Raw genomic sequence first — 12,671 nt, forward strand, 5'->3', positions numbered from 1 at the left:
TGGGGTTGTTAGGGAGGTGAATGCAAGAGTTTTGGAAAGAGGGGCAAGTATGAAGTCTATTGGGGATGAGAGAGCTTGGGAAGTGAGTCAGTTGTTGTTCGCTGATGATACAGCGCTGGTGGCTGATTCATGTGAGAAACTGCAGAAGCTGGTGACTGAGTTTGGTAAAGTGTGTGAAAGAAGAAAGTTAAGAGTAAATGTGAATAAGAGCAAGGTTATTAGGTACAGTAGGGTTGAGGGTCAAGTCAATTGGGAGGTGAGTTTGAATGGAGAAAAACTGGAGGAAGTGAAGTGTTTTAGATATCTGGGAGTGGATCTGGCAGCGGATGGAAACATGGAAGCGGAAGTGGATCATAGGGTGGGGGAGGGGGCGAAAATTCTGGAAGCCTTGAAGAATGTGTGGAAGTTGAGAACATTATCTCGGAAAGCAAAAATGGGTATGTTTGAAGGAATAGTGGTTCCAACAATGTTGTATGGTTGCGAGGCGTGGACTATGGATAGAGTTGTGCGCAGGAGGATGGATGTGCTGGAAATGAGATGTTTGAGGACAATGTGTGGTGTGAGGTGGTTTGATCGAGTAAGTAACGTAAGGGTAAGAGAGATGTGTGGAAATAAAAAGAGCGTGGTTGAGAGAGCAGAAGAGGGTGTTTTGAAATGGTTTGGTCACATGGAGAGAATGAGTGAGGAAAGATTGACCAAGAGGATATATGTGTCGGAGGTGGAGGGAACGAGGAGAAGAGGGAGACCAAATTGGAGGTGGAAAGATGGAGTGAAAAAGATTTTGTGTGATCGGGGCCTGAACATGCAGGAGGGTGAAAGGAGGGCAAGGAATAGAGTGAATTGGAGCGATGTGGTATACCGGGGTTGACGTGCTGTCAGTGGATTGAATCAAGGCATGTGAAGCGTCTGGGGTAAACCATGGAAAGCTGTGTAGGTATGTATATTTGCGTGTGTGGACGTATGTAATACATGTGTATGGGGGTGGGTTGGGCCATTTCTTTCGTCTGTTTCCTTGCGCCACCTCGCAAATGCGGGAGACAGCAAAAAAAAAAAAAAAAAACATTTGATGGATAATTTTCAGCATACACAAATAAAAGTATATTACATTAAGAGAAAGATACCTTTTTTTAACATAATCAGTAAGAGAAGATAATGGGAGAGACTCCACACAATACAGTTTCTTTGCAGAACTCCATTCATGGTTGAGAATGGGCTATTGTAATCCCCACACATCTGTTAAACTTCACCGTCCACTTTGGTGTCTTTCATTACGTTACTGAGTTTTCTACTGTATCTCTCCAACAGGGGCCAACTCACAAGAATAAAATTCAGGACACTGAGGATGTTAGTACAGGAGGTTCAGCAGTGAGCAAGACTTCACCCACTTCATCTTTACTCCCAGGTGCCACAAATCTTCATTTGGACTAGATTTTTAGCAATATTTGTGAAACTAGTCAAAGGTCATAAATAAAGCTACCTAGCTGCTTTTAGTCATGTATAGGATATTTTGTTTTTGCTGTGGAATTACTTTGCCATCTGTTCTAAAGATGGCCTGTAAATGATATGTGCATATAATAAATAAAGATTTTATATGCTGTCAGGTAGATATATGTATGATCATAGAAATTTAATTTTATATGTACCCCAAAATGTACAATTTACACTACGTACAGCTTTTAGTATACCATGTGTCACTTGCTGTATGAAACCATGTTTCTTGTATCTCATGATCAGTAGCTTATGAATCGCTTCAATGAAAGCAAGAATTTTATGGTGTCATCATGTTATGATTTTACTTTGCAGTAAATAGTACACCATTTCTAAGTTACCCAGGAGTATCAGAAATTAAGACCTACACATTACTTTTGTGTTAAGTGTGCCTTAAGCTTGACTTCTGGCTTTGAATTTATGTTAATGATTGCACTTTATGTTTATTTATGTAGAAGAGCTTGAATTATGTAATATCAGGTACAGCTGGAGTACTACTCACCGTAGTAATTTTGAAAGCAAGACACTGATCCCTGGCATTGGTGCTCATGTCAGCTGAGGTCAAGCTTCCCTATCACTCATCTGAAATGCTTTTCCTGTGATAACATTTCAGTGTTATGTTAGTACAACACTGTATGCTAAAAATGTTACCAGTAAATCAAAGCTTTATATGTGTGTTTGCATGTCTGAGCATTATTTTATATTTCAATTTCTAAAAGGGAAAACAAAAGGAGTCAAGCTGGGAGTGCTCATCCTCCTCGAAGGCTCAGATTGGGATGTCTGAATGTGTGTGGATGTAACCAAAATGGGAAGAAAGGAGAGACAGGTAGTATGTTTGAGGAAAGAAACCTAGATGTTCTAGCTCTGAGTGAAATGGAGCTCAAGGGGAAAGGGGAAGAATGGTTTGAAAAAGTCTTGGGAGTAAAGTCAGGGGTTGGCGAGAGGGCAAGAGCTAAGGAAGGAGTAGCACTACTCCTGAAGCAGAGTTGTGGGAGTGTGTGATAGAGTGTAAGAAAGTAAATTCTAAACTGATGTGGGTAAAACTGAAAGTGAATGGAGAGTTGGGTGATTATAGATGCTTGTTCACCTGGTCATGAGAAGAAAGATCATGAGAGGCAAGTGTTTTGAAAGCAGCTGAGTGAGTGTGTCAGCAGCTTTGGTGCACGAGACTGGGTATTAATGATGGATGATTTAAATGCGAAGGTGAGTAATGTGGCAGTTGAGAGTATAATAAGTGTACATGGGGTATTCAATGTTGGGAATGGAAATGGTGAAGAGCTTGTGGATTTTTGTGCTGAAAAAAGACTGGTGATTGGCAATACCTGGTTTAAAAAGACTAGTGATAGGGAATACCTGGTTTAAAAAGAGATATAAGTATACATATGTGAGTAGGAGAGATGGTCAAAGGGCATTATTGAATTATGTGTTAATTGAGAGGCACATAAAAGAGAGACTTTTGGATGTTAATGTGCTGAGAGGGGCAGCTGGAGGGATGTCTGGTCACTATCTTGTGGAGGCGAAGGTGAACATTTGTAGAGATTTTCAAAAAAGAAGAGAGGAGGTTGGGGAGAAGACAGTGGTGAGAATGAGCGAGCTTGGAAAGGAGACTTGTGTGAGGAAGTACCAGGAGAGACAGAGCAGAATAGCAAAAGGTGTGAGCAAATGACATAAAGGAGTGGGTGAGTAATGGGATGTATTCTGGGAAGCAGTAATGGCATGTGCAAAAGATCCATGTGGCATGAGAAAGGTGGAAGATGGGCAGATTAGAAAGGGTAGTGAGTGGTGGGATGAAGAAGTAAAGTTGCCAGTGAAAGAGAAAAAAAGAGGCATTTGGACAATACATACAAGAAAGGAGTGCAAATGACTGGGAGATGTAGAAAAGAAAGTGGTGGGAGGTCAAAAGGAAGGTGCAAGGGTTGAAGAAGAGGGCAAATGAGAGTTGGGGTGAGAGAGTATCATTAAACTTTAGGGAGGATAAAAAGATGTTTTGGAAGGAGGTAAATAACATGTGTAAGACAAGAGAGCAAATGAGAATATCGTTGAAGGGGGCAAGGGGGGGAAGTAATAAGTAGTGATGAAGTGAGAAGATGGAGTGAGTAACTTGAAGGTTTGTTGAATGCGTCTGACGAGAGAGTGGCAGATGTAGGGCATTTTGGTCAGGGCAGTGTGCAAAGTAAGAGGGTCAAGGAGAATGGTTTGGTTAAGAGAGAAGAGGTAGTGAAAGCTTTGCAGAAGATGAAATCTGGCAAAGCGGCAGGTTTGGTATTGCAGTTGAAAAATATGTGAGAAACATTTAGAAAAACAGATGGATGTATATGTAGCATTTATGGATCTGGAGAAAGCATATGATAGGGTTGATAGAGATGCTTTGTGGAAGGTCTTTAGAGTATATGGTGTGGGAGGGAAGTTGCTAGAAACAGTGAAAAGTTTTTACCAAGGATGTAAGGCAAGTGTACAAGTAGGAAGAGAGGAGAGTGATTGGTTCCCAGTGAAGGTCGGTCTGCGGTAGGGGTATGTGATGTTCCCAGGGTTGTTTAATTTATTTATAGACATGGTGGTTAGGGAGGCAAATGCAGAGTTTTGGAGAGAGGGGTAAGTATGCAATCTGTTGGGGATGACAGGGCCTGCAAAGTGAGTCAGCTGTTGTTCGCTGATGAAACAGCGCTGGTGACTGATTCTATCTGGGAGTGGACTTGGCAGTGAATGGAACCATGGAAGCTGAAGAGAGTCACAGGGTAGGGAAGAGGGCAAAGGTTTTGGGAGCGATGAAGAATGTGTGGAAGGGGAGAACATTATCTTGGAGAGCAAAAATGGGTATGTTTGAAGGAATAGTAGTTCCAATTATGTTATATGGTTGCAAGGCATGGGCTATAGATAGGGTTGTCCAAAGGAGGGTGAGTGTGTTGGAAATGTTTGAGGACAATATGTGGTGTGAGGTGGTTTAATCAAGTAAGTAATGAACAGGTAAGAGAAATGTGTGGAAATAAAAAGAGTGTGGTTGAAAGAGCAGAAGAAATGGTTTGAACATATGGAAAGAATGAGTAAGGAAAGATTGACAAAGAGGATATATGTGTCAGGTGGAGGGAACAAGAAGTGGAAGACCAAATTAAAGGTGGAAGGATGGACTGAAAAAGATTTTGAGTGATTGGGGCCTAAACATACTAGAGGGTGAGAGGCATACAAGGAATTGAGTGAATTGGAATGTGGTATATTGGGGTCAATGTGCTGTCAGTGGACTGAACCAGGGCATGTGAAATGTCTGGGGTAAACCATGGAAAGGTCTGTGGGGCCTGGATGTGGATGGGGAGCTGTGGTTTTGGTGCATTGCACATAATAGCTAAAGACTGCATGTGAGCAGATGTTGGCCATTTCTGTCTGTTTTCCTGGTGCTGCCTCACAGAAGCACGGGGTAGCAATGTTGTTTCCTGTGGGATGGGGTAGCGCCAGGAATGGATGAAGGCAAGCAAGTATGAATATGTACATGTGTATATATGTATATGCCTGTGTATGTGTATGTATATGTGTATGTTATTTTTTTTTCATACATATTCGCCATTTCCTGCATTAGCAAAGTAGCATTAAGAACAGAAGACTGAGCCTTAGAGGGAATATCCTCACTTGGCCCTCTTCTCTGTTCCTTCCTTCTTTTGGAAAATCAAAGAACGGGAAGGTAGGATTTCCAGCCCCTTGCTCCCTCCCCCGTTAGTTGCCTTCTACAACATGCAGGAAATATGTGGGAAGTATTCTTTCTTCCCTATCCCCAAGGATATGTTTTGTAAATGTATGTATATGTGCACGTATGGGCATTTATGAATGTGTGTGTATGTGGGTCTGTCTGTTTCCTGGCGCTACCTCGCTGACACAGGAAACGGCAATCAAGTATAATAAGCAAAATATTTATGTATATATGGCATTTCACTTTTAACCAAAACAATTTGACTTTCTGTCAGTTAGCCATGGAATTTAGACATAGAACATAATACTGAATAGAATTAAATGGTGTGTTTAGGATCAGATACAACTGATTTTTTTTATGAATAATCAACTCATTATTTCATTTCAGTAGGAAGTTCTTCAAGGAATTAATAACGCATTAATTTGAATTAAGATGCTTAGTGTGCAATCTGCCTCCCAGATATTCAAAGTTAAACTTTAATTTAGTGTTATCAATATGTGCCAGAATTTAACTGTCTTCCCAGAACAGAAGAGTCTGGGCTGTCATGTAATAGTAAATAGCTTAGTGTATAACAACCTCAAGATCACACCAAAGTCCCAGTTGTTGTGAGTGACATTTTCGTGAGATAATAAGTTAGTATGCAATCAAAGGCTGACCTACATTCCATGTTATCCAGTATTCATCCATAACATAAATGGTGAATTTGATTTTGCACACTGTAACATTAAGGCAGAAATTATGTTTTATGTGATTTATGCACTTTAGTGAGTATTACATGATCAAGGCATGAAAAGGATTTTTCTAAGGAAACTAGAGAAGAAATAGTTAATGAGATCAAAATGTATATATGATATTTTATATTTTTATGTTTTCACGTGTATATGTATTCACATTTGCATATAGGTGCTACTGAACTCCGACTGCTTGAGGTTGCACTGAGAGTAAAAAGTCACTTTTGGTCTGGCTGTGTCATTGGAAATAGTCTTTTCAAAGAATTTCTCACTTTAAAAAAGTCTTCATTTCCTTGCTGTTGGAAATAGTGCAGCTTTGAGCTATAGGAGAATTTAGAAAGGCCCTGGGTAACACCAGGACCCTTTCATAGAAGTGAGTCCTTGGTTAATAATAAATATATAATATAAATGTCTGTATGTATATGCAATGTAGGATGTATATATGTGGATGTATTCACACAGTGTATTTCGTTAGAATATATTTTGATATGCTGAGAGTAGCCCCTATAACAGAGTGTACTGTATAGGTAATGTATATAGATAGACTTTTGGCACTATGTGTCATATGACACTGAAATGTGTCAAAATTCTTTTGCATGACATAGAGTTTAAAGCATTTAAAAGTTGCTTTGTCACAAGTGTTATTAGATTTTTGTTGTAGACTTGATGAATTAAATGTATAATGGGAGTGATGAAACTAATTCTTTATGTCCATACACCAGCTTCATTCTTAATATCTCTTTGCATTAGCTATTCTCTGTTAACAACAAATCACATTACTTTTCTTCTGAACTGTACATTAATCAGTATGCTATCTCATAGAACTCACACCAGATATTTGGATTTCATACCTCTGCTTCCATTACACTCTAATACCAACCCCTCACATTTCTTATTCATGACCTTTGTATCCTGTATCAGATAATTTTCAAATACCGGAAACTGTTTCTATAGTCTTATGTCTTACATGATATTTTCTATCTCTTTAGCCTCATCAGTCTGTATGATAATATCAGACACTGGCAGCAAATGAAAATAAAGTCTTGCTAATGACAAAATAGTAAGCAAAATGGTTGGATCAGATAATGAAAAGGATGTGCAAATAGACTTACATGCTTAGATACAGATGGGCAGAAATGAACCTGATGGAAATGAACAAACATAAATTTGAGCAAACAAGTTAACTAACAAGTAAGAAAACACTGATGACATTGTATATAAGCTCAACAAAGAATGTAATAAATGAAACAAATGTAAAAGATTTAAATGTTACCATAAAAATGAAAGTAGAATTCAGTGAACCTAGTGAAAAAGATAGCACTGTCAAGCTAGGTAGTTAGTGGTATGATACTGAAAACTTTCACAAGAGGTAGGAAACTACAGAGGAAAATATTTAATGCATACATAAGAAGCAAAACCAGACTGTATGGTCACCAACGAAACAAATGGAAATGAATAAATTAGAGAGAATTTAGAAGCGCTGTCACCAACGAAACAAATGGAAATGAATAAATTAGAATTTAGAAGCACTTTACAAGTAATATTGAGGAAAGAAAACATGAACTATCATGAAAAACTGAAAAACTGGAAGTATGTATCCTTGAAAGAGAAGCAAGATATATGATTATATACAACTGGCAACAAATTAAAAAGTGTCAATGAAAACATTCTGAACCAAAAAGCCTCTCAGTAAGAAAGATAGATGGAAATTAAATCTTCAAGAATACCATGAAACATATCATTTTGCTTTTTTGTACTTGTTTGCAATCTCCTGAATATTGAAGCATTGCCAGGAACAGATGAGGGTCAGCCTCATTAGTTAGTTCACAACCATTCTATAGCTGTCATGTTCTGAATGATGTACAGAAACCAGAGCTCCACTATCCACAGCCATGCCCCAAAGACTTTTCTGTGGTTCCTTTGACCACTTTAAATGCCCTGGTTCAGTCCACTGAGAGCAGATACTCCCTATACAAACACATCATTTCAATATGCTCTATCCTATGCACACCTCCCAACTTCCTGCATGTTCAGGCCTTATCAGACCATACATCCTTCACCCCATCCCTCCACCTCCATTCCCCCAACTTTCATCCTCTCCATATTTCCAAACCATCTCAGCACACCCCCCTCAACTTCCTCATTCATGCTTTTCTTACAACCACAACTCTCTCTAACCCTATTATATTTACCACAACTCTCCTAATCCTATCATATTTGATCAACCCTCACCACACCACATATTTCATATCCAACACAGCCACCCCTGGTTCAGTTCACTGACAACCTGTTGACTCCTGTAAACCCTTGATATAATGGACTAGTAGGGGGAAGGGGTGTCTGTTGATGCCAAAAGTCCATTAAATCGAATGTAACGTACTTGCAGTGTAGCTGAAGAAGAAATGTTTTTAGTGAGAGAAAAGGGAGGAATTTGGGTGGTACTTACAAGGAAGGAGTGCAAATGATTGAGAGATGTATAAGAGAAAGCAGTAGGAGATCAAGAGGAAGGTGCACAAGTTGAACATAAGATTGTTATATATTTTCAATTAAAACAAATGATGAAGAACAGCAAGCTTATATGTAACATGTAAGTAGTGGAGACCAAGGAAATATAAACCCTCTATCCATAATGTATGGTCTCCACTCACCTGTCCCATAAATGTGGAGATACAACTTTTGTGACACTGCATGTATGCCAGCCTGGGTGGCTGGGGACCCAGGTAATGTAATTTATTACTTATGTATAATTTTGATATATGATAATGTCCTTCATATAATTTATTAAATGATAATAATAATAGTAAAAAATGATAGATATAGTTTTTTAAACACGTTATTGCCTCTCCTGATGAAATTATTCTTTAACTTATCTTTTTTTGGTAAGTACACCACAGCACTGAAATTGTTGGTCAAGCATTAATTATACAGAGAAGAAAAGTCATCGTTGGAATTACAAAGAATAAATGATTTCATGAACTTTCAGATTAGAATGATCATATAAACCATCTATCCATAATGTATGGTCTCCACTCACCTGTCCCATAAATGTGGAGATACAACTTTTGTGACACTGCATGTATGCCAGCCTGGGTGGCTGGGGACCCAGGTAATGTAATTTATTACTTATGTATAATTTTGATATATGATAATGTCCTTCATATAATTTATTAAATGATAATAATAATAGTAAAAAATGATAGATATAGTTTTTTAAACACCTTATTGCCTCTCCTGATGAAATTATTCTTTTAACTTATCTTTTTTTGGTAAGTACACCACAGCACTGAAATTGTTGGTCAAGCATTAATTATACTGAGAAGAAAAGTCATCGTTTGAATTACAAAGAATAAATGATTTCATGAACTTTCAGATTAGAATGATCAGAATTTCTTTGAACAGAAATCTCTTCTTATGATAACCACACAAGGTGAACAAAAGTAATTGACAATAATACCGATATATTTGTAATACAGCACTGAAAATCAAGTAAATCTCAGTCCATAGGAAACATTGAGTTAGATCTTCAAGGGTTCTGTTCATTTCTATTGATTGTTTTGGGAGCAGCTGAGTGAGTGTGTCAGCAGGTTTGATGCATGAGACTGGGTGTTAAGTGATGGGTGATTTGAATGCAAAGGTGAGTAATGTGTGTGTGTGTGTGTTTGTGTGTGAGAGAGAGAGAGAGAGAGAGAGAGAGAGAGAGAGAGAGACTGGACATGATGAACAGCTTGTGGAGTTGTGTGATGAGAATGGACTGTTGATTGGGAATACCTGGTTTAAAAAGAGGGATATACACAAGTATGCGAGTAGGAAAGGTGGTCAGTGGACATTGTTGGATTACACATTAACTGATAGGTGTGTAAATGTGCTGCGAGGGACAGCTGATGGGATGTCTGATCACTGTCTTTGCAGGTGATGGTGAAGATTTGTAGAGATTTTGGAAAAGAAGAAACAATATCGATAAGCAGAGAGTGTTGAGAACAAGTGAACTTCAAGAAAAGACTTGTGTGAAGAAGTACCAGGAGAGATGGAGTGTAAAACAGCTAAAGATGAGAGTATTGGAGTAAGGGGAGTGGGTGAGGAAGGGGAGGTATTTTGGGAAGCAATGCAAGAGATGGATGTGGCAAGAGAAAGGTGGGATGTGGGGAGATTAGAAAGGATAGTGAGTGGTTCAATGGAGTAAAGTTGCTGGTGAAACAGAAAAGAGAGGCATTTGGCCAATGCATACAGGGAAGGAGTGCAAATGACTGGGAGGAGATGTACAAGAGAAAGTGACAGGAGGTCAAGAGGAAGGTGCAAGGTTTGAAAAAGAGGGCAAATGAGAGTTGCGAGTGAGTGAGTATCAGTAAACTTTAGAGAAAATAGGACTAGAGAAAATAAGATTTTTAGAATATTGTGTGAAAAAACAAGAGGACAAATAGGAACATCAGTGAAGGGGGTAGAAGGGGAAACAGTAACAGGTAGTGATGAAGTGAGGAGGAGAAGGAGTGAGTGTTTTGAAGACCTATCAAATATGTTTGATGATATGGTGGCAGATGTAGAGTGTTTGGGTCGGAGTGGTATGGGGTGTGAGAGAGTCATGGAGAGTGGTCTGGAAAAGAGAAGAGGTGATAAGATGAAATGTGACAAGGAAGCTGAGGAAGATAATATTGCAGTTGAGTTTATAAAGAAAGGGGGCAATTGCCTTGTTGATTGGTTGGTTAGGATTTTCAAAGTATGTATGGATCATGGTGAAGTGCCTGAGAATTGGCAGAATGCATGTATAGTGCCATTGCATAATGGGAAGAGGGATAAAGGAGAGTCTTCAAACCACAGAGATGTAAGTTTGTTGAGTGTACTTGGTAAGTCCTATGGTAGGGTATTGATTGAGAAGGTAATGAGAGGTACACAGTATCAGATTGGGGAGGAGCAGTGTGGTTTTATAAGTGATAGAGGACGTGTGGATCAGGTGTTTGCTGTAAAGAATGTGAGTGGGAAATACTTAGCGAAAGAGATGGATTTGTATGTGGCATTTGTGGATCTGGAGAAAGCATATGAAAGGGTTGATAGAGACGCTTTGTGGAAGGTTTTTAAAATAGACAGAGTGGTAGGAAAGCTACCGGAAGCAGTGGATATTTTTCATCAAGGGTGTAAGGCATGTGAACGAGCATGGAAATAGGAGAATAAATGGTTTCAAGTAAAGGTTGTTGTGCAGCACTGTTGTCACTATGGTTGTTTAATTTGTTTATGGATTGGTTGGTGAGGGTGGTAAATGCGAGGGTCTTGGAGAGAGGGGCCAGCATGCGGTATGTGGGGTATGAAGTGGGTGTGCTGAAATGGTTTGGACATATGGAAAGAATGAGTGAGGAGAGGCTGACTTCCAGGATATGTGTCAGAAGTGGAGCGAATAAGAAGCGGGAGACCAAAATGGTGATAGAAGGAAGGAGTGAAAAAGAGATTGAGCGATCGGTGCCTAAAAATGCAAGAGGGTGAAAGGTGTTCATGGAATAGAGTGAATTAGAACAATGTTGTATTGAGGGGTCAACATGCTGTTATTGGACTGAACCAGGTCATGTGAAGAGTCCGAAGTAAACCATGGACACGTCTTTGGAGCCTGGTTGTAGATAGTGAGCCGTGGCTCCGGTGCATTACACAGCGTTTCTTCGTGTTCCTAGCGCTTAGCGTCCTCATTAACCCAGGAAATGGCAATCACGTAGGATTATATATATATATATATATATATATATATATATATATATATATATATATATATATATATATATATATATATATTATCCCTGGGGATAGGGGAGAAAGAATACTTCCCACGTATTCCCTGCGTGTCGTAGAAGGCGACTAAAAGGGGAGGGAGCGGGGGGCTGGAAATCTTCCCTCTCGTTTTTTTTTTTTTTAATTTTCCAAAGCAAGGAACAGAGAAGGGGGCCAGGTGAGGATATTCCCTCCAAGGCCCAGTCCTCTGTTCTTAACGCTACCTCGCTAACGCGGGAAATGGCGAATAGTTTGAAAGAAATATATATATATATATATATATATATATATATATATATATATATATATATATATATATATATATATATATATATATATATATATATATTTCATACATATTCTATATGATCACACTAGTCCGTGATGATAGTTACGAAGGTGAAATTGCAATTAGGTAGTTCATATAATTCTATTTAACACATTTTTCAGTACATGCTACACTACATGTTCTACGGAAACAATCCGCCTCATCAGATGCAGACATTCATAAAGCTTTTTGCATCCCAACACTCTCTCTTGTCATCGCCATTCCTAAGTACACACTGGCCCGACCGTTAGAGGGATAGTGGCGTGGTTGCTAAAAAAAAAAAAGGGGGGGGGGGTGTGTGTACTGTGGAGGTTGGCCTGGGTATCTGTTCAACTACTTTTCTTAAGTTATCGTTTCTTGATAATTCTTTCAAAATGATTGGGTTGATAACAGGGTGTGTTTTAGTTACCTAGGGACAAATTGAAGTTCTTAGCATTCGCAATTAAGACAGGTTCAATGACATTACGGGTAGCAAAATCATATGGGTACAATGGGTACAGTGTTTAGCGATCGCATTACTGTGGTCACCTCTGCGTGCTGAATGACTGTGCCAATAGCATCTCTCAGTTACAGTTTTACCGGACTGGCCAACATATACCTTTTTACATGCTTTACATCCGACAGCGTAAACACACAATTTTCTGATAATTGGGCCTAATTTTGATTAAGGTCTTACTGATAGTGTTGTTGCATTGGAAGGCAA

The 12,671-nt window shown here is 39.0% G+C and overlaps 1 protein-coding gene across 2 annotated transcripts in view; it reads left to right on the forward strand.

Annotated features, from left to right (window-relative positions):
• The window catches only part of LOC139756122 (TLC domain-containing protein 2-like), a 115,181-nt gene extending 106,087 nt beyond the window's left edge, over positions 1-9,094 (forward strand). For both annotated transcript variants that reach the window (XM_071675216.1, XM_071675217.1), the window contains exon 6: positions 1,306-9,094. In XM_071675216.1, the coding sequence (XP_071531317.1) occupies positions 1,306-1,428 (123 nt within the window). In that variant the 3' untranslated portion in view covers positions 1,429-9,094. The remainder of the gene's footprint in view (positions 1-1,305) is intronic.
• The last annotated feature ends 3,577 nt before the right edge of the window (positions 9,095-12,671 follow it).

This window comes from Panulirus ornatus, chromosome 20 (assembly GCF_036320965.1).
Source record: "Panulirus ornatus isolate Po-2019 chromosome 20, ASM3632096v1, whole genome shotgun sequence".
Lineage (NCBI taxonomy): Eukaryota > Metazoa > Arthropoda > Malacostraca > Decapoda > Palinuridae > Panulirus > Panulirus ornatus.